At 41.0% G+C, this 23,258-nt stretch overlaps 1 protein-coding gene across 1 annotated transcript; it reads left to right on the forward strand.

The window, feature by feature from the left end:
* Window positions 1–8,244: 8,244 nt before the first annotated feature.
* PRPF19 (pre-mRNA processing factor 19) lies at window positions 8,245–21,134 on the forward strand. Its single transcript, XM_063434780.1, has 16 exons — window positions 8,245–8,467; window positions 9,934–10,083; window positions 10,571–10,647; window positions 14,323–14,464; window positions 14,993–15,066; window positions 15,168–15,230; window positions 15,352–15,393; window positions 15,480–15,554; window positions 15,641–15,716; window positions 17,006–17,115; window positions 17,217–17,372; window positions 17,604–17,673; window positions 17,798–17,883; window positions 19,013–19,183; window positions 19,918–20,023; window positions 20,521–21,134. The coding sequence occupies exons 1-16, from the start codon at window positions 8,449–8,451 to the stop codon at window positions 20,616–20,618; spliced, it is 1,515 nt and encodes a 504-aa protein (XP_063290850.1). The 5' UTR covers window positions 8,245–8,448; the 3' UTR covers window positions 20,619–21,134.
* The last annotated feature ends 2,124 nt before the right edge of the window (window positions 21,135–23,258 follow it).

Here is a 23,258-nt window from a genome sequence, read left to right on the forward strand (position 1 = left end):
CGTTGATGCAAGTAAAGCGGGGGGTGTAGGGAAGCAGCGCTTAACAATTAAAGTCCTTGTGTGGCATCCAATGGAGCCAATATAAGGGAGAAAACAAAATGGGACAAGAATACTAATATAGTGTAGTATTTCTATAACAGCAGAGACTTAATATAAGGAAAAAATATATTGCACTCACACTTTTCTGGAGCTCAAGATCACCTCCAGATCACAGCGTATGGACAGTACAATACCCGTCTGTGGATGTTAAGATGGTCCTGATTTCCTCTGGTATCGTATCCCTGTGCCAATAATCCACGTGGTGTATTTCAGATGATGCTCTGGTGATATATATAGGATATAAAAGAACAGGAATAGTGTTCTCTGGATTAATAAAACAAATAAAATAAAGAGAGAAATATACTCACAATGGATAAGCAAATAGGGATTGCTCAGTCCTTTACTGCATGGGTGGTTTGTCCCCCACCCGGGAATGTGAGATACAGCTTCTCCGATAAAAGATGTCCAATGAAGGTCCAGGGGTACAATGCAGATTAATTTCATTAAACAAATAAAAAGTAAGTAACACACTTGTGTGTTTCACCTATACAGAAGGCTTTTTCAAAAATAATTTCAGTGTAAAGAATAAGGACATAGCAAAATACCATTGCACCAATACATAAATATGGATAACATACCACTTAACACTAACAAAACAATGTACTATTTAGTTTTTTTTTTTTTTACTTTTAAAGAAAAATTATTTGTAGTTGGACCATATGGACCATCTATCTTGTCCATGCTTTCCGTTTCCAATGAAAGATTCACGTTCAGGATTAGTCACTTTACAATTTGGAAATGTGGAATCCACGATTTGATTAGATGTATGTTTATGGGGGCCACTTTAACATAAGCGCCTGTCCTGCAAAGTCTTATATCATCCAAAGTCTCCAGGAGTGATAGCATGCAATGGTATCTCTCATGTTGGCTGTACAGCATTTGACATGTTTTAAAACACTAAAGCTTGCGTTAATGACATGCAAATTTTACTCATTACTATTTAAAGTCATAGACAATAGACAAGGACACATAACACACCTATCCATCACAAAACATAGAATTCATAATCAACAATCATTGAAATACAGAAAACAAGATACGTAGTAGATATACACCAAGGATAACCAGTAGAGTTGCCAGCACATTCATCGCTACACAGATAAACCAGAATCAATTTAAAGGAATAAGTGAATAAAATAAGTAAATACATTTCACACTCTATATCCTTCAGAGGAAACAAAAATGTATGTCTCAATGCTCAGGGCATATTAAAGGATCACTATAGGGTCAGGAACACAAACATATATTGTGGTGGAAGCTCGGTAGAAATGAAATTTAGTAGACCGAGATTTCCACGTGGCATATGTGTATGTTGGTGTATCAGTTAGTCAGTTACACGTAGCTAAGATACAATCAAATCAACAGTGTACTGAGCAAGTGCAGGAATGCAAAAACTGAAAACACTTCCCCTCCTCCATTGTTCTGGGTGAGCCATGTGGTCTAACAGGTAAGGGAAGTTAGGCTTTGTTCAGCTGATTGGGTAAAGAGTATATGTGGGTAGAGTTAACTATAGGAGGAGCTATATGTCTATATTATGCATTTACACAGTTCTGGGCTCAGACTGTTTGTTGTGGTGACGCTAGTCCATCTGAGCCCCGGTCGGTGAATCGAATAAAGAATCTCTTCCTTCCTGAAGAAACCTGTGTCCACTTCTCTGTGCTTGGCTTCAGTTTCTCTGTGTCAGTTTCTCCGGTATCATTTGGTGCAATTGGCCGGGAAGCTCATCGTTAACGTTGGCTAAGAAGCAGAGGCGTGAGACGGTCTATCTTTGCCCACGTTCTCTACAGCTGCACCCCTGAACTTCTGCGTGGACCTCCTTTTGTCTCGGCGCCACTGGTCTGTTGTCCAGGAGATCATCGGCCTCTACGTAGTAAGTGCTGGGGTGCCCCCGTCGATGAGTGTGAACCCAGGTTCAGGAACGAGGAGGTAAGACGACTACTGTTTTAGATGGTGGACCCACTAGGGGTATTGGATACCGATTGTGCGGTAGGCCCATAAGGGGTTATTTGTGTATGGAATCTGCCCCCTCAGTAGAGGGAAGGAGCGAAGGCGCACCGCTCGTAATTAAACGCCCTGTAGTCAGCCCGTTTAAATTTTGGTTTGGAGTCAGGCTGGGTTCTGTGTAAATAGCCCAAGCCGGACACCGGTGTCTTGTCTAGACTAGCGTTCTAGGGTGTATATTACGTTCGCTAGGTCGGAGGGACCGGGAGACTAAGTCCGCTAGATCTCAACCTATCTTGGCTAAGTGGGAAGGCGTGTAAATTTGGAACCCACTAGATTTTTGAGTATATAGACTAAGAGGGTGCTGTTGTAAATTCCGCCCTCTAGTTCGCTATATGTGGTGCTTGGGCAGCGTGGCTAACCAAAACGGATGTAAATAGTTTTAGGTAGTCCATCGAGGTACTGGCCAATAGATTAGTTGGGAATTGTAAATGTGTTAAAGATTGTTGTAGTAGCGTGTATATCTTGCTAGATAGTGTGGGCTCTGCCGTCTAGCGAGAGTGTGAATAGTGTGTAACTGTATTATAGCGCACGGTACCATAACCATGTATAATTACTGATACTGTAAATAACTACTAATAACTGTCGTCTATGTTGTATGTTTAACACCATAACCACTACTAATTGAACTGTGACTTTAAATTGTACTCTAACCAATGCTAACCGTACTATAACTACTGTTTGTAAAGACGATGTTACTGGGGTATGTTATAGACGGGTAATTCAGATATAGGGAATTATAGCGTGGGTGACTGTATAGTTTCGCCAAGAGGCGCAGTAATAGTTATTTAGTGACTGGTGTAACAGCTGTGTGTGTACGGGAATTGTTTTGTTGTGTGCGTTTCGCTTAGTAACTGTGCCACATGGTGCTGTTGCCAAGGAAACGAGTGTGACTGTTGGAGGTGTGTTTGTTGTGTTTCTTTGAATTAGACGCTCCGTTGCCAAGTATGGGTGCGCCGGATTCAAAGGATTGTTGATTCCTTAGAATGTATGCTAAATAACTTTAAAAAGGGATATAATGTGTGTGATTTTGGGGTTAAATTGGCTCCAAATCACCTGACTACCTTATGTAGTAGAGAATGGCCTCTGTGGTAATCCGTCTTGATTTAAATCTAGTGCAGCGTGTACATGTGGCTGTATCTATTATGCTTGAATTCTATGACCAGTTTCCATATTTTGACTGTTAAACCGTTTGTGTTACTAGATGGTTACCAAAACTCGTTTGTCCATCCCCAATGGAATCTGACCCATCTGACCATCCCTCAACTAAATTCTTTAGCAAGAACTGGTGCAGCTGGTATGTCCACCTGTGCTCTATTGTCCCTGGCTCTCAGATGCCTGTCCCCTTGCTTTAAGCCCTCCTATTTCTGTGCCTACCTACCCCCCGAACTGGTTCTTTGTACCCTGAGGCCCTTTTTGGTGGAAGGGTATTTTAGTTTTTTTTTATTATTGTTCAGTTTTATTATTAGCAGTCAAAATTGTGAGGAGAATTCTTAATAACAGTAACTGAGTCCACTGAATCAGATAATTCTCAGCAATTACACAACACCATAACCACTGACAATACCATAATCACTGAAAACACCATAACCACTGACAATACCATAATCACTGAAAACACCATAACCACTGACAATACCATAATCACTGAAAACACCATAACCACTGACAATACCATAATCACTGAAAACACCATAACCACTGATAACACCATAACCACTGATAATACCATAACCACTGCAAACACCATAACCACTGACATAACACCATAATTACTGAGCCTTGTGTACCTTTAGTAACAGTAAATTAGTTTTGAAATACAACTGGATGAAATGGTCAATGGTATAGGACGCTGGAATACACTTTTACCATTTTTGGTTACTGGTCAGGCTCCTCCTAGCCCTGTCCGAAACATTTTGTTAACCGAGTTACTGACCAGTAAAATTAATTTATCCATTTCCACCTACCTCACCACTCCCCGACCGGAACCTATGACTAAACAACCCTATCTAAGTCCCACCCTAACCTGACAAATGACCGGTGCCCTCCAACTTTGACATTTACAAATGCCACTGCAGCTTACCCCTGGTCCACCACACATTGATATTAATGGTCAATTACAGTTGGCAGACCCTGTATTTGTTTATGTCCCTTTCACCATGACTGATCTGTTTAATTGGAAGACCCATAATTCCTTTATGAAAGCCGACGAGTCACCTAGTGCTTTCTATGAGAGATTGCTGGAGTCGGTATCGGTGCAAAGGGAAGAAGAATGGCACTTCTACTCTATAATAACAAATACAGACCCTAAGAGTGATGAATCCTTATTTGACATTTCAAGAATATGGACAGAGATTAATCCTCCAGGACTTGCTCGCAATATTCCACCAATACACATTGAATTAAAGCTTGGAGCATATCCTGTTAGCCTTAGTTAGTACCATATATTATAGAGGGCTAAGGAAAATATACAAACCTATGTGGATAAGTGTGTAAAGTATGACATCCTAAAATTCTGTACCTCCCCTTGGAACACTCCATTATTACCTGTTCAGAAGCCGGGATCAGATGAGTATCATCCTGTACAAGATCTAAAAGCAGTTAATAATGCAGTAGTCGGGGGGCGGGGCCGGGCCGCCGAGCTGAGCGGTCGCAGGGCGGCTCGGCTCCTGCAAACAGAGGCACAAATAGCCCGAAAATCACGATTCCAGGGGAGAATTACCGGCACAACTGCGACCCTCGACAGAACCGGGCTACCTGGGCTGGGGAGAGGCTTGCTCTCGCAGTTTAAGTCCCTCGGCGGATGGGGCCCGCTGCAACAGGCGGGACCTAGGCTGGCGGTGAGTGAAGCGGACGGCCGCCGCGACACTATCCTGCCCGACGGAGCCCGACAAGCGAGGAATACCCGCGGACCGAGCCCCGTTCCCCCCCCCCTGGACCGGGGGGGTGATCCCGGTCCAAGCCATGCTAAACTAAGCGGCATGCTGTGGAAGCAGTGACATGCAGTCCTGAGACCCACGCACAAGATGGCGGAGACCATGTGCGCAGGGCCTGCACTCCAGAGCACAAGACGATCGGCAGCCACCACCTGAGCCTGCACACAGGTAATGAAAGATAGAACCCGCACGTACAACCTGACCTGCCTACCACCCAGCGGTTCCTGCGAACCTTGACCGACACGAAGCCTCCCCGCACTTGAGACCTCACAAAGCCTATCGCACCGCAACTAGCCTGCTCACCGACGGGCAGAACAGACCACAGAGTCCAACCATGGCCCACCGGAGACAGAACACTGAGGGGATACTGACCTTGCCACGCGGAGAGCTCCAACACCAGAGAGACTCACACACAGCGCCAGCAGCTCAGCAGAGCGGGCACCGGGAGGGCACTGCTTAAACTACACACAGATGCTTAGTCCCCACTTCCAAGCACCGGAGGGGGCTCCTGAACAGCGGAACAGTGCGGACTCTCGGGACTCAGCAGACTCTGTATTACCTTACTGACTCTCTCTACCTAATCCCTTCTGCAGCTATCAAAGAAAAGACGGGCGATCTCCACAGAACTCTCGCTATACATTTGGCTCTTATGTTTTTTGCATATTCTGATAATCTATGCTGATTGCATATACTTCTAATTTATGCTAGATAATAATATGTTTCCACATACCCACTAGCTGGCCCATAGACAGCAGGCAACCGGCGGGGACTTTAACACATAAAGTAATCTACTCGTGTGCTCTACACATACTACCACTGAACCATAGCCTGCTGCTCTGCTGACTAAATACCACAATAGGATATTCTTCATGTTTAGTTTATGACCAGACCTAGTAGTGAAATCGTAACCTATTAACCTATGCACTATCTCTATATATGGATAAGCAATCTCGATGTCATAGTCTGCCGTCATTGTAATATAACTACGACCTGATGCGTGACTAGTTGAGCTAAGCGCAATTTTAGCCTAGCATTTTATACACTAATGCGATATTTATCAGCTTGTTATCTACGTACTATCAAAAAAAAAAAAAGTGCATTGTCCATCTACTACCCACTGTAACTTATGTTTAGAATTCAACGTACGGAATGCCGTTGGGGTACCATATGTTTGCCTGTAACCATCAAAAGCACTGCAAAAATAAAGAATTAAAAAAAAAAAAAAAAAAAGGAACACACTTGAATGTATTTCTAACTAGCTCACTGTTATTTTGCAGATGGCTTGACTCTGTATGGACTTTTAACATTTTGACTTTGCCCTTTAAATATTAACCAATTCACTACTAAGCGGGTTGCAGAAAAAAACACTCTTAGAATCCTAGTATTTTGGATGTCCTGGAAAGTAATGTTTACATCTATTTTTAATTTCAACATGCCTAGATATCGCATTAGTTAAAGGAACACTATAGTCACCTAAATTACTTTAGCTAAATAAAGCAGTTTTAGTGTATAGACCATTCCCCTGCAATTGCACTGCTCAATTCACTGTCATTTAGGAGTCAAATCACTTTGTTTCTGTTTATGCAGCCCTAGCCACACCTCCCCTGGCTATGATTGACAGAGCCTGCATGAAAATAAAGCTGGTTGCACTTTCAAACAGATGTAATTTACCTTAAATAATTGTATCTCAATCTCTAAATTGAACTTTAATCACATACAGGAGGCTCTTGCAGGGTCTAGCAAGCTATTAACATAGCAGGGCATAAGAAAATCTTAATTAAACAGAACTTGCAATAAAGAAAGCCTAAATAGGGCTCTCTTTACAGGAAGTGTTTATGGAAGGCTTTGCAAGTCACATGCAGGGAGGTGTGACTAGGGTTCATAAACAAAGGGATTTAAATGGCAGAGGATTGAGCAGTGAGGATGCAGGGGCACGTTCTATACACCAAAATTGCTTCATTAAGCTAAAGTTGTTCAGGTGACTATAGTGTCCCTTTAATGGGAACAAAAACTAAAATTTTGTCTGGACAGAAAAACATTAAAAAAATAATTTATCAAATAATAAGCTTAAATTCTCACCTATACGTTGTCCGATATGCAATCAGTTCTCAGTTGTATGTGTGTGTGTATATATATATATATATATATATATATATAGTAATCAAAATTATTCAACCCCCATTGAAAATCGGGTAAATTGTCAAAATGTATAGACTTTCAGCTGTTTGCAATGAACAAACCAAACAAAATGAAATAAAATAGCTGAACACAATGAATGCTTTAAGTGGTTTTCCCAAATGTAACTGTAAATGCAATGTGTAACTTTTCCAGTCTCAAAATTATTCAACCCCCTGAATAGAATCCCTCACAAATGCACAAATATGCAAAACAGGTGTTGTCTTGACACAATTGCTTCAAGTAATTTTCTGACAATCGTTTCGATATTGCCGATAGGGCATCCGGCAGCCGAGGTCCAGTGCACGCTATCTTCAGCTCCTCTCTCCATTTCTTGCAAGCCCCCAAAACACTGCCATGGGTTACTCAGCACGGAATACCAGGCTTACGGGAATTGGAGAGAGGAGCTGCCAGAGTCAGGCTGGGTCCGAGCCGCCTCCTCTTACGGCACATAGTGCCCCTCCCCCTTTAGAACACTACTGGCAGAATATTGGTACCAGTAATTGGTCTTGGCCCCTACAAAGTGATATGCAATCCACCCATTGTACGGCGCTGTTACATTTGTTGGCGCTTTATAAATAATAATAATAATTATTTCTAGAACTAACCCAGAGGGACAGGAGCCAGAGTTTGTGACAGGTGACATACTGCCAAACAGCTATTTTCATGTGCTGCCCAACAACATAAGGAATCCATGTGATCAGCCTGAAAAAAACATGATGAATCGGGCAACTCTATCTCTAACCTACAGACTATGTTTCCCACAATCCTCAGTCAGCAAAATGGCATTTCAAAGTCCAGGAGGGCCGCAAGTTATCCATCACCAGCCACCACTTTCGTGATATTAGCACTTGCCATTTTATTTACCCAAGTCCTCAACACATCCTTCATAGGAACAAACAACAGTGAACTACGTGACAATTTGTCCAGAATCCAAGATGGCGGTCCGGGCATGCATAGATGTCATGACGTCACTACGGATCGCATAGGCCCTTCAACCAAACCGGAAATCCCACTTACTCGGAAGCGGAAACGACAAACCGGAAGTACCTTGTGGACTTCGGCGGCACGCTGTCTTCATCCCTAGCTCGGTAACCCCGAGCAAGCCCGCGAAAGGGGATTGGGCCAATCAGGAGGCTGCGATCACAAAGTCAGAGCCAATCGCCGCTCGGCATCCGTAGACTGAGTCAAATTCTGCGATCAGAGCACCGGGTCAGAGAGAGGAGACAGCGGAGAGATGTCCCTAACCTGCTACAGTGAGTACTCAGAGCGGCCCTATAGCCAGTCCGCGTCTATTACTAGTCCGGCTCTGCGGAGTCACAGTGTGTGCTCTCTCTAACAGAGAACGTGTCCGGTGTATTCAGTGCTAAGTGGTAATACCTTAAAGGGACACTCCAGGCACCACAGCAACTTCATTTAAATAAAGTTGTTATGGTGTCAGGAGGCCCCCAGACTCACTATTATCTCAAGAGGTTAAATCGTACTGACACCGAGAGGCTCGTTCTCTGAAAGGCCAATTGAACCCCGGATTTCAAAGTTTAGGCCCAAAGTGCTCGATCTCAGCTATAGCATTTAACAAAAATGTGTGCAACGGTGGGAGGGAAGGAGGGGAGAGCTATGTTTCTCTTGCAGGCACTCTTCTTGAAAATTCCAAGTTTAAAAGACCTCAATTTATAAAAAAAAAAACATACATAAAAGTTCTTACATCAAAATAAGGTGCCTTCAGCAAGGGATATTTCCCATGCAATCCACACACAACGCGTTTCAACTTAAGTCTTCCTCAGATGTATCACCTGAGAGACATTTAAGTTGAATGTGTTGTGTGTGGGTTCTATGGGAAATATTCCTTGCTGAAGGCACCTTACTTTGATGTAAGAACTTTTACGTATGTTTTTTTTTTGCTTTGTTTTTAAGTCTTTTTAACTTGGAATTTTCTCATATATTGTGGAGGACACATTCATTGGACTTTGTCTAATCTACACTGATTTACCTGAGCCAGTGTTCCACAGGCTCAGTAACCTCTACCATCTTTTACAGCTGTATCTGATAAAGAAAATACGTAAGGGTATTTATACCATCTTATACATGTTATACGCACCCTTTCACTGTGTATAGTTGGTATTTTCTCACAGTGTGTGCCACCCACAATATGTTTATGTTCTATGATTGTATGGTGGAATTAGGTGATTGATTTCACAGTGGGGTTAGACGCACTTTCCTGTTTAGCGCCTATTGTGTGCTGCACTCTGTTTTCTTTTTGTTCAAGACAAATACTATATGACTTAGTTATTTTGCTTAAATCACACCTGAACGAAACGGCAAATAATAAAATACTCTAAAATACACCTTTACCACTTCTTGCTTTACAATGCAGTATGGCTACTCCTGACCTTCTGTCTTGCTAGACACGTGTGATTTTTTATTTATTTTTTACATTCTTTTTTTTATTTCCTTACTGGCTTATTTATTAAAGTAAGAATTCACAGTGACTTTCAAATTTAATGGCAAACTAGCTGAATGGAAAGCACAGCTGACTTAGAGAATGTTTCAAGTTTGGCTATTTTGGCCTTAAATTTGAAATTTACATTGAATTCTCACTTTAGTGAATAACCCTGTTAGTATATTTCAACATTTTGGGTAATCGTATTGATTAGTAAACATTTCTGTATAAATGTGTGTTCACGAGCTACTCTATTGTCATTCCCTGTCTCCTCTTATTCAGTCAGCAATGAGGTCACTGACCGCCCCTGTGTCTCCCCACTTTCGGGTCATGTGTTTGATCGGCGTCTCATTGAGAAGTATTTGGCTGAAAATGGGACAGATCCTGTGACTAATCAGCCACTAAGTGAGGAGCAGCTTATAGACATCAAAGGTCAGTTACTATCACCTCTATACATTCTAAGAACAAATTCTTGATACTCTTCTGTCACAGAAAATAAAGCAAAGAAACCAGGTTGTGCCTAACATAAATTCTTATCTGTGTATATATAACGACGACAAGATGAAAAAGGTTGTACTTTTTCTGCGCTGCTTAGTTGTGACTTATAGGGGAAACAAAAGAGAAGGTCCAATAGGGTAAAATGTCAATACAAGTGCTTACCCTTCATACCAGCTCAGGTATAACCAGTGTATGGCAGTACAATCCTAGCTCTGAGCTCTTGAGTGTGGATTGTACACTTATATGCTGGTTACACTAGAGCTTGTATGAATACTGAATTTGAGTGGGCAATTGTTATCCCTTACTTTACTATCCACTTGGTTTAAAACATTAACCTTTTAGACCTTCTATTGGTTTGCGACCTTAATGTGTTTTGTCTCTTGAAGTACTTGCCTCTGACATACGTTTAATTCATTTTCAGTTGCTCATCCAATTCGTCCCAAGCCACCATCTGCTACAAGTATCCCAGCAATCCTGAAGTCTCTGCAAGATGAATGGGTAAGTATTTTTTTGTGCTCATCTTTGCTGTGTGTATAATAACACTTCTACTGTCAAAATCTGGATTAATAGAAGGCACCCAGGGTTATTTATGAACATGAGAATTTAAAGTGTGTTTCAAATTATGTCTAGGGAAGCTAAACTGAAGCATAGCAGACTCAGAAAATGTTTCCAGTTCATTTGCTGAAAGGTTTAGATCCGAAGGAGGAGTAGTTGGGAAAATACTGCTCAGAGTCATAATATGCTTTATTGATCAGAGTGAGAGGATCCAAATCTGCTTGTCTGTGGTATCTTGTAGATGCAGGTTTTTTTTTTGGGGGGGGGGGGGGGGGGGGGTCAACATTGTGCTTATAAGCTAAAGGTTTTACTAATGCTGTGTTTTAGGTAGTTGCCAGCTCTTGTGTCAGTTATGGCCTGGAAAGTTAAAATAGTCTTTACCAAACTGCATCACATATTTTACTTAATGCAAATTGTTTTCCACTTTCGAAGTGTAAAAATAACTTGGATGCTGTGACTGTTTTGCAGTTTTGACTCTTGGGAATTTTGGCAATTGTGGTGTACAGGTTAACCAGCGCACTAGTGATATTAACCCCTTAAGGACACATGGAAATATCCCTACATGATTCCCTTTTATTTCTATTGTTTTTTTTTTTTATTAAATCAGCAAGTAAAGCAAAGCAGTCTTTATACTAAAGACCTTTTCCTATCTCCTGATTGTTAAACATTTTATCTTACGTGGGTAAGTCACTGGAATAATCTGAGCTGTAATTGTTTTGTGTGCTTAACACTAAAGAAAATCTAGAATGCAAAGAAACTTTTCCCTCCAGTTTAGCGATAATGCACCATTTCCTTCTCGGAAAAGGCATGACTTTGTAATAAAAAAAAACACAAACTTTAAAAGGTTAAGCCCATCCTCTTACTCCTCTTTAGACTATAAAATCCCTAAAATACATAAATTCCCCGGTTGTCTGGCTGCCTTTTGCAGGGTAGGTATGTAGGACTCCCGTTGCTTTCACAGGCGAGGTGAGATGGCTGCGGCCGGGGCTTGCTCTGCTCGTGGGTTTGGTTCTTCCCTCTTCGTGCGTTTGAATGCACGCAGGGTGCCTATGTTCCATGCTAATGTAACTTCCGTGCTGGAAGTGGCGTAGGTGTTCTAGGACACATTGCTGGAAGGTCCTTAAGTTACGATGCATTCCAACTAGATATTGCGATCTGCATTGTGATCTCTGCAATTGGCACCAAATTCAAACAGGAAGGACCTTGTAGACCATTTAACCCCCAGCCACAACTATCTGCCAGTCAGGTGCTGTTCAGCTCTGTTGTAGGTGTGCTCTCACCAGCCCTCCAGCATATCTAGAGGCCATTTAAGGTAAGACTATCACCTTTTTTTTAGATCTATGTCTTTTTTTTTTTTTTTTTTTTTTTTTTAGCATTGTTGGCTATTTCTTTTCAGTATATCTAATCCTGAAGCTTCTGAGAAATGTATCTCCAAATTCAAGTGTGTGTGCAGCTTGCATTCATCCCACGCAAAATGATTAAACAGATATGCCGTTTTTGCTCTAAAGAGGCAGCGGATGTATCATTTCTGTCATGGTCTTCAGTCGAGTCTCCACTCATCTTTTACTCCTGAACCTGAAACACAAGGTCTTCACATAAAAAAAATGAAACATGAAGTATACATTTAGACTACTTAGACGCCCTAGCGATTCCTTGGGATCTTAAACTGACATCCATCCATCCTCTGGTCCTCTTGAGTCCTGCAGCAGAGAGTCTGGGACAGAGCCACAGTTTAAGCTAGAACTCCTTTCTGTCCCTGGTAAAGTTGGTTTTCTAGTCTTATGAGTCTGTCCTAAGGAAACTTCTGTCATCTTCTTTTGTCTGTGAATCTTCTGGAATACTACATAGTTGATCCACAGACCTTAAAATCTTTCAACCTCACAGCTTGGTTTCTCACAGGCAAATACTGAGTTTGAACATTTTAAACCATGAAATTATAGATCGTTTTGTGGCAGCCAAGAAAGAATGCGTCAGTAAAATTTCCCCCTCTTATTCCAACTCTACTTGGTATAAAGGTTAATCCCATCACAGCTGATGTCCCTTGCCTTCTGATTTATCTTCATCTGGACTTCACTATAGATTTAGGCCCAGCTTCTCTCTGTTAAAGGGGCACTATAGGGTCATGAACACAAACGTATTCCTGACCCTATAGGGTTAAAACCATCATCTAGCCACCCTGTCCCCCTCATGCCTCCCTAGAAACAGTAAAATCTTACTTGTATTCAAGCCTAAAGCTGTAACTCTGCATGCTGTTTGACTCAGAAAAACAAGCTGTCTGCTGACATCAGAAGTGGTAGCCTGATCCAATCACAATGCTTCCCCTTAGGATTGGCTGAGACTGACAAAGAGGCAGATCAGGGGCAGAGCCAGCACAATTCAAACACAGCTCTGGTCAATCAGCATCTCCTCAAAGCGTTGAATTGAATCAATGAATCTCTATGAGGAAAGTTCAGTGTCTGCATGCAGAGGGAGGAGACACTGAATGTTTGGATGCATTTTGGCAGCTTTGACCCAGGAAGGATCTCTTACAGCCATCTAAGGAGTGGCCGGTGACATTATCACTAGGCTGTAATGTAAACACTGCTTTTTGCTGTGTTAACAGTAAAAAGCCTGAAGGGAATGATTCTACTCACCAGAACAAATTCAATAAGCTGTAGTTGTTCTGGTGACTATAGTGTCCCTTTAAAGTCTCTGCAATCAGTTTTACTCCATCAGAGATTTAGCTTCTGATACCCTTGTGGCCAAACTTTTTAGAGAGTCTCTAACTTGTGCTTCCTACAATGAGAATTCATTCTGCATTGGGATCTTAATTTGTGGCGTTACAGAATTGCCTTTTGAGTATTATAATCTGTAAAACTGAGGCATACACACACACTTTCTCAAACACTCACAAATTCCGGCTCCAGGCATCATTAAACAGCGTGATGGAGCAGAGAGGAGCTGCAGTAAGATCACTGCTTCCTCGCACGCTACCCCAGCCGGCCGCCTCCATAATGCCCAGGGCGGTCGGCTACAACACTCACTGAGCCGAGCGGGCGGCTACAATGCTCACTCAACCGGCTGCCTCCATGAAGCTCAGGGCGGCCGGCTACAACGCTCACTCAGCCGGTCGCCTACATGCTCCAGCGGGTGGACAACCGGCTCCATTATTTGCCCAGCCGGGCGTTTTAGATAAAAAAAGCTGACACATCCTAGGCCCCAGGGCATCAGTTTTAGTCGCCATGGTGACCTGGAGCCTGGGATTTATAGAGCCTTGTGTGACTAACCTAATGTTCCTCAACCTGCCTCCTCTGCATCTTAAAGCTCATTCTAGCAGAGCAGTTTCTAATTACAGATTAGACATACAGGCCTCTGAGGATACTCTTTGGGTGCTCTACCTAATTAATCAATTTTTGCCTGATTTTGGCTTGTGTACTTTCTGGGGCATTTTTGTCGTTCGGAGATTATTTTTTTATAGTCTAAAGAGGAGAAAGATTCCGGCCTTTTGCCAAAAGGAAATGGTGATATCACAAATGTTGCACTGCCTCTCATCTTAAGAAAAAAGAAAGTTACAGGAAGTAACTTTTATTTTATGTATCAGTTGTCAAAAAAAAGTTTTTGTTTTTCCCCTACTGTTAGGATGCTGTGATGCTCCATAGCTTCACGTTGCGGCAGCAACTACAGACTACTCGTCAGGAGTTGTCTCATGCACTCTACCAGCATGATGCTGCTTGTCGTGTCATAGCCCGTCTTACCAAAGAAGTGACAGCTGCTCGTGAAGGTATTTTTTTTTTTATTTTTTTTTAATTTTCAGATTAAAATATTATGTGCAGTTTAACCCCTTAAGGACACATGACGTGTGTGACATGTCATGATTCCCTTTTATTCCAGAAGTTTGGTCCTTAAGGGGTTAATGGTTGTGCTTTTATTTTGTATGCTATATTCTCATATATTTGCTAAAGCAATATTTAATTTAAAAAAAAAAAAAAGTAACAGACTACTTTTACATGCATTTTTAAAATTGACTCTTATTACTGGTCACACCAAAAACCTGTAGGTGTAATTTTCCAAAACCTAATCTTCACAAGTATTGTGTATAAGCCCAAGGCTCTTAAATTTGTCACACCTTGGTAACGTATTTGGTCAAATCGTAAATATCTTTAGAAGACTAGGGGATGTGTTATTGCTGGTAAATGAAAGCTTTTTTTTTTTTTTGTTATTAAACAATATACACAGAAAATTAGGAATACTAAATGCAATGACTACATTAACTGTAAATAATGCAATAATGTGGTGTTTTTCTCTTCAGCTTTGGCTACTCTGAAGCCTCAGGCTGGTATATCCGTACCTCAAGCCAACCCAACACCGCAGGCTGGAGTAGCTGTGAGTACTGCCTGTTTTGAATTTATTCCACTTACTTATTTTTACTCCCTTTTAATCCTAAATTAAATTAAATTGCTGCTTTTGTCTCAATTTCATTGTAGGGCTCAGGAGAAGCCATGGACCTTGGTGAACTGGTGGGAATGTCAGCGGAGATCATACAGAAGGTATATATTTTAAAAAGGATGATTGTGCCACCATGGCAACTCTTCTTAAGATGAAAACCATTCTACTGTAGGTTCTCAGACATTGCTATCTTGCATTTACTGAATTCTTCTCTTATTGCAGCTTCAAGACAAAGCCACAGTTCTTACTACGGAGCGTAAGAAGGTAAATTAAAAATGCTGTTCTCCTGCTCTGTTGATCTGATTTCAGAAAGGATTTTAACCTATGTTCTGTTTGTTTTTTCTTCTCAGCGTGGTAAGACTGTTCCAGAGGATCTGGTCAAACCAGAAGAACTCAGCAAGTATCACCAGGTCTCCTCTCATGTGGTAGGTCCATGTGTTTTTCTCTTTAAAATCCAGATGGTTTTGCACATAACTTGCATCCATTTTACAATTTCTTTTTATCATTTCAGGGTCTACACAGTGCAAGTGTCCCTGGAATCTTGGCTTTGGATTTGTGTCCAACCGATACCAACAAAACACTTACAGGTGGGGATATCTGCCAATCATTCCCTAACTGTAGTAGAACTTTGCCTGTTTAATCCTCATTAGGATATGATCTCTTTTCGGATACTTCTTTTAGTGGCGTGGCAAGTATCTTGCAAACGCCATGATAGAAATTTATATTTAAGAAAGGGAAAAATGTCTAAGAATGACAAGGCTCAAAATGTCAAGTCCTACACTTCTTTCCAAACCACCTTGCCTATGCAAACCTTCTCCTGTAAGGTAACTTCTAAGAATGGACAAAGAAGCAGCATGCACAGTGGACTTCATATTTGTGACCTTTTCCACCTATATAGCAGCAAAGACCTGAAAATAGGTGGTGTGGAGATGAATAACTATTTGCTAGAAATTTGTTGAGAAATTATAGATGGTAATGCAACCATGTATTCCACAATAATAATCGAGCATAAATACTTTAAAGGAACACTATAGTCACCCAGACCACCTCATCTTAATGAAGTGGTCTGGTTGCTGTGTCTTTGTCCCTTAACCATACAATGTAAACCATTGCAGGTTTTGAGAAACTCGCAGGGTTGGGTGCACCTCTAGTGGATCACAGTATGATAATGGAGCCATTAACGCTGTAATGGCAGAGTAAAACTCTCATGTAGCATTGATTCAAGGCTTTCCTATGGGAAAGTGTAAATGCTAGTATGTGCATTAGGTCACCAATGCTGCTTTTTGAGAGGCATCGGCAGAGCAGGCCATTCCTCTTCCGTGATGTTGTGGAGAGGTAAGCAGCGCCAAGGAAGCCTCGGCGCTGGAAAAGGGTATCATTTGTTTGCACTGGGGAATTGCTACAAGTTGGGACAGGAACTGTATAATGTTACGAAGACAGATTTGTATTCTTAATGCTATAGTGTTCCTTTAACTTCACTATGATTGAGATCAAATCATAGATAATGTAATCGTAGTATGCACTTTAATACATTAATCACAATTACTTCACTGTTATGAACACATTTCAGTTTTTGGGCAGCCTTGCACAACTACATTTATGAAGAAAAAATAGGAACTTTCTCTATCCTATACATTTGTCTTTCTGAAAGTTATGCAAGTATTTGAAGTACTTGCATAGGTTGTATAAGGGTTGCGTAGTAGGCACATTTCTACAATCTCTACAGAACACTTAACTGACAGTACGTCTGTTTAATTCAAATAAGCTGTTGTTTTCAAAAGTTCTTTGGATCCTTCCAGGCAAAAGGGGGGTAAAAATTAGGGCCCCTAAATGTATTTATATATCTTTTTTGTTTTGTTTCTCCTTTTCATTATAGGTGGAGCAGACAAAAGTGTTGTTGTGTTTGATGCTCTTTCTCAGCAAATCCTTGCCACCCTTAAAGGTCATACCAAAAAGGTCACCAATGTCGTGTTCCATCCTTCTCAGGTATAAAAGAGGAATAAGTCTAATTGTATACAAGATATTGTGCACTTTTGTTTTTTGACGACCCTGACATTCGTTTTCCGTATTTGTTTGTTCCCTTACAGGAGCTGGTGTTTTCTGCTTCTCCAGACTCTACTATAAGAGTGTGGTCTGTTCCAGATGCCTCGTGTGCTCAAGTTCTCAGAGCTCACGAAGGGGCTGTAACTGGTCTAAGTCTGCATGCCACTGGAGATTATCTGCTGAGTTGTTCAGATGATCAGGTAAGGAGTGCACTAGTCTTTCTTTTTCCTTTCCTGCATGATGTTACCTGCAGAGCAAAGGTTGACAAACCACGAGCCTCCCAAAAAAAATGAATTCTAATGCCAAGCATATTTAGGCATTTTATACTTGTACGTACACCATTTAGGTTCTTACTAAAGTAGGTAATTCTCGCAAGTTCTTAAATCTTCATTATGTAAGTAAAATAAAATCTATTACCCTCTTCATTTCAGTACTGGGCGTTCTCTGATGTTCATGTGGGACGTGTTCTCACCAAAGTGACTGACGAGGCATCAGGCTGTGGTAAGTACAAAGTCTTCCTTTCTAGAAACACATTTTTTGTGTGTTTTTATATATATATATATATATATATATATATATATATATATATTCGTCTCGTTCTTACACAAACATCTTACATCTGCAGCTCTCACGTGTGCTCAATTCCACCCTGATGGTCTCATCTTTGGCACGGGGACAATGGATTCACAAATCAAGATATGGGATCTTAAGGTAAAACATTTATGTTTGCAATTTTTAAAGGATCACTATAGGGTCAGAAAGACATGTATTCCTGTAGTGTTAAAAACAGCATCTAGCCCACTGGACCCCTTAAATATAGTAAAATCTTACCTTTATTTCAGTCTGCTGCTGGCTCTGCCCCTTATCTGCCTGCTTGGCTGACATCAGAAGTGGTGATCAGAAGTGGTGCCCTGGCCAATCAGCATTTCCTCATAGAAATAGTGGAGATACTGAATGTCTGCTGCAGTGTGCAGCAGTTCCCCAGGAAGCACCTCTATAAGCCATGAGGGGTAGCCAGTGGAGGAAGGTATCCCTAGGCCAGTGATGGCTAACCTTGACACCATAAATTGTTTCTGGACTTAATTTCCCATGATGCTCAGCTAGCTTTTAGACTCTAAAAGCTAGCTGAGCATCATGGGAAATGTAGTTCAGAAACCATTTATGGTGTCAAGTTAAGCCATCAATGCCCTAGGCTCTAATGTAGACAGTGACTGCAAAAAGCCTTGGAGGGACTTATTATACTCCCAGAACAAATACAATAAACTAGTTTTTCTGGTGACTATAGTGTCCCTTTAGTTCACTCAAGCTTTTAAATCTGTTTATGCAATTATATCCTTGGCCTTTGTTTTATCTTTATTTTCTTTCACTTTTGCAGGTTTTCCTTTTCATGTCTTTCTATTTTTTTTTTTTTTTTTCTTTAAAGGGTAGATCTCAGTACAATTTTAACTTTTTAAAATTAACCTTATTACACCCCTGGATGTTTATGTTAGTGGAGTTAAAATCAAGAGGCAGCAATTTCTCTGAGCACCTGCCTTGCAAAGACTTCTCATTTAGCTGCATTGGGAAGTATTTCATTGTATTAGATTGAGTTGGAGGAAGAGGGCTTCAAACAAGAGAGCTGCTGCGTTTGCAAGCTGATTTTGATGAACCACAATGAAAATAATGCACACATAATTATTTTTTTTTTCTCAATGCTGGGTATATCTACTTAACAGTAATTTTTATTTTTTTGTTTTTGGACAGTAGTGTCTCATAAATTGAACACATGTAATTTTATTTATTTGCATATACAACAATCTCCCTTATTCTGATATATTTGCTCCCTTACCATCTTCCTTAGGAACGATCTAATGTGGCAAACTTCCCTGGTCACTCTGGCCCCGTCTCATGTGTTGCGTTCTCTGAAAATGGGTATTATCTTGCTACTGCAGCTGATGATTCCAGTGTTAAACTCTGGGATTTGAGGAAACTGAAAAATTTCAAGACACTGCAACTAGAGGATGGATACCAGGTACTATTCAATGTTTAGAGTGACTGCCATGAGTAAACAGGGCTTTCCTACAATGATGATACCCAGGTTTGTGGCCTTGCAGCTGACGTAGACAGGCTGCATCCCTAGTGAGCGGACTTCCTCTATTACACCAATGGCCACTGACTTGTGGTAGTATATGAATATGATACTGTATTGTGTGTATGTATATATATAATCTATAATAGATTAGAGGTGGGCACTCTGTGTGAAAAATTAAATGCTCTGTGTCTATCAATTTAGGATTAATGTTTAGGCACAAAGCTTAACATTTTGAACACTTTTGTGCAAGGGTTGGCAGTAAGTTGAGAATCCAAGCCGTAGTATCTCTATATAGTCCTATATAGTGGCACAGTAGAAATTAATCTCCAAAAGATCCATGTGCATTATTGCATGAAAGCTACACTAACGGCTGATCTAGATTACTCTCGGTTTTGATTGCACAGGGTCTTGACTGTTTGCAATTAAACAGGTCTAGAGTTTTCTAAAGCTGTGCCCAGTTATCGTGATACTAAAACAAGTAAAGCAATATTCACTAACCCTAAAACAAGTAAAAAATTATTTTTTTTCATCAGTCTTTTGTTTTCTGCAATGCTTTTTCTCTTTGCATTGTTGGATCAGAATCCTACATGTCAATGTCTTTGGAGCATGTGTGCTTTTTGAAGATCATAAGATCACATTATTGCTGAATGTCTAACAGTGACATTCCCTTTCAGGTGCGCTCCCTAGTGTTTGATCAAAGTGGTACGTATTTGGCTGTCGGTGGAACAGACATCCAAGTTTACATCTGCAAGCAATGGGCTGAGGTTCTGCATTTCACAGGTACGTATACTGCTACTTTTACTGGGGCAGAAACTGGTCTTACTCTTTGGCCTGTCAAAAGCAAACAAGCAGACTTTTTAATTCAGGAGTATTTTACGCAGAGAGTAATGTTAATACATAACTTAAACTAAGCGAACTTAAACCGTTTAATAAGTTGCAGAATTTTGCCGACACGCAAATACTGCGTATTTTAGGTATTGAACAAGATATGGGCTTTCTCTTGCAATGGTATTAAAATTTTTTTTTTTTTGGGCACTGCCTAAAATTTCAAATCCTTTGCTACTAGCCAGGCTTTAAAAGTTACATACCATTGTAAGTCGTAGCATACCCATTGGGAAGCTACCTTTTTTCACTCACAAATGGCTAGTGATGAGTGAAAATTTAGAGCCCAGGTTTAAATATATTAAATGTTGTCTGATTACAGTAAACAATATGTATTTATACAAACACTGTGTAATATAAAGAATTTATTTTATTGCTAACCTCTCTTTTCTCAGATCACAGTGCTCTTACAACTGGCTTGGCTTTTGGCCAGAATGCAAAGTTCTTGGCATCTACAGGGATGGATCGCAGTCTGCGTTTCTACAGCTTGTGACCTGAAAATGCATTCGTGCCATGTTAATGCTATGTGACTACACGTTTGACACAGCTCCAGTAACATGCTTCTAATTCGTGACCTGTGACACGCTTCCAATGTGCGTGTATTGCAACAACTCTGCAGGTGGTAAATGTAAAGTGTTGGAAGTGTATGTTCTTTGTTCTGCCTCCAACACCCTGTGTTACAGCCCATACACCAATATCTTTACATGAATGCACGCAATGCTGGCAGAGTAACACGCTTCTCATGCAGTGTGGCTCCAAATGTGTGCATAGTAGCTGTGTAGCATGTCTAGTAGTCTGACCAGAGGTAAATCTTTTCCTGCCAGCCCTCCAGTCAGATGCCTCTACAAACTCACCTTATCTCACTTATTTTTCTCATCATTCATCTCTTTTCTCATTCATGAAACTTTTCTGCATTTTGTTACTTCTAGGCTTTTTTAAAAAAAAATCTAAAACTTTTTCTCTCCAAGCTCTGTATCTTTCTCACAATTACCAATGTCTTTTTTTTTTTTTCTTTTTTTTTTATATTGATTTGAGGTTTTGTTTTTTTCTGGTTTTCTGGTATTTTGTATTTCTTAGTAATAAAGTTATAAAAAAAAAAAGTGCTGTGTAAATCTTCTTCAGACAATGGATTTGTCACTTTATTTTGTATTTATTTTAAAGTAACACTATAGGGTCAGGAACACACACATGTATTCTGGACCACATAGTGTTTAATTCACAATTTAGCTGGCTTGCCCCTTATTCCCTTCTAATGTTAAAACTCGCATAATTTCCAGCACCGTGTGATTCTGCCAATGCTGTCCCCGCCCCAATCCGCCTCCTTGGTGACAGCAGAATTGCAGATTTTCAGCCAGTTCAATGCTGTCCATAGGGCAAGCATTGGATTGGCTGAAGGTGGCACGGGGGCAGGGCAAAATTGGCCAGTCAGCACCTCCTCATAGAGATGCATTAAATCAGTGCATCTCTGAGGAAATTCAGGGTCACTATGCAGTGTGGAAATGCTGAATGGCAGTGCTGCCTACTTTGCAGCACTGCCCCAGGAAGCACCTCCAAAGGCCATGCCTGAATGGAATGATTATACTCACCAGAACATTTACAATAAGCTGTAGTTGTTCTGGTGACTAGTGTCCCTTTAACATAAGCATGTTCCCAACTCTGCCCCTTCCCTTGTTGGCTTTTTTTTTTTTTCTTTTTCAATTATGAAGTTATACATATGGAAAAGCTGCTTCATCTGAGGAGACCTCTAAATGCCATCTTGTGGTCAAGAAGGTGATTGTTCCTAGTTTGTTGCAAAATTGGAAAGTGCTTCAATTATAAAAAATAAATAAATAAATCTTTCCTTCTTTTGGATCAATGGCAAAAACAGGCTGAGCTTGATGGACACATGTCTCATTCCAGCATTTTAAAGTCCTGTATTTATATGTAGGTGTATGCGGTCCATATTGTCTCTCACTCGATTACGATGTATCTAACACTACTGCAAATGTTAATTGAAAAAAACAAACAAAAAAATTCAGTTGCTCGAGTGGAACCCTGCCACCACTTACCTCAGCCTCCTTACTCGTGCTGCTCTCTCATTACAGAAATGGGTGTAATGCCTACCTCGGATCTGCCCTTGCTCCTCCTCCTCCTCTCTTCACTAATTTGTTATGCTTGGAGACTCTTCCACAAGCAGGGCAAACCTCGTCCATGAAGTCCATGCTGGTTTTGTTGCCAACATTCCAGCGTCTAAATGAAATGGCGTCCTATATGTCCTACCAGGGCCGGTGTTCTGTCAAATTTCTGGACCCACATAATTTTCAGTGCGTGACACGACAGCCGCCACCAAAAGAGCAACATTTTGACCCAGCAGGGTCTTTGACAAAGACCCTGCTGGATTGAAACTTTGCTGCTATTTTGCTCTAAATAAAGCTGCTATTTTGGCTTTTATCTTTGAGTGCCTGGATCAATATTTATTTTCTTTAAAAAGTTTTGGGCATGACCGAGATTAAAGGGATCCTATAGTGCCAGGAAAAGTTGTTTTCATGGCACTCTAGGCTTAATAGGTCTCCCCCTCCCATGGGGCTGAAGGGGTTAAAACCCGATTCAGCCACTTCCCTGAATCCAGCGCCAATGTCCCTCGGCACTGGGTCAGGCTCCACCCATGCTCCTGACGTCGGCGGGGAGACCTAATGCGCTTGTGAGGCAATGGCTGCGCGCAATATATACCTCCCCATAGGAAAGCATTATTCAATGCTTTCCTATGGGGAAAACCTGACACTGGAGGTTGTGAGGACGTCCAACGTCAGATAACAGACCAAAAGTGCTTTTGGATTTCGTAAACAACTCTAGTGGTTGTCTGGTAGGCAACCACTGAGGGCAGACTTAGAGCTGCAATGAAAACATTGCAGCACTAAGTGCAAAAGGATCACAACACCCAGACTACTTCAATTAGCTGAAGTGGTCTAGGTGCCTACAGTGTCCCTTAAAATAAATTTAAGTAATTATTAGGGAAATACTTTATTTTTTTTCCCCTTACTAAATTATTGCCAGATTAGTTAAAGGGGTTATGCCAGTCATCGTCACCAATACAGCGTGCTGTAGTGGTTATGATGCCAGGAGTACCCTAGCCCATTTCCCGGTAATGGGGCAA

This window comes from Pelobates fuscus, chromosome 10, assembly GCF_036172605.1.
Source record: "Pelobates fuscus isolate aPelFus1 chromosome 10, aPelFus1.pri, whole genome shotgun sequence".
NCBI lineage: Eukaryota > Metazoa > Chordata > Amphibia > Anura > Pelobatidae > Pelobates > Pelobates fuscus.

Bases quoted from the DNA above. Each gene is read 5' to 3' on its own strand.
- PRPF19 (XM_063434780.1), top strand. The intron at 15,394-15,479 runs GTAAATTAAAAA...TTTTCTTCTCAG, and splicing joins TTACTACGGAGCGTAAGAAG to CGTGGTAAGACTGTTCCAGA. The intron at 17,116-17,216 runs GTATAAAAGAGG...GTTCCCTTACAG, and splicing joins TCGTGTTCCATCCTTCTCAG to GAGCTGGTGTTTTCTGCTTC.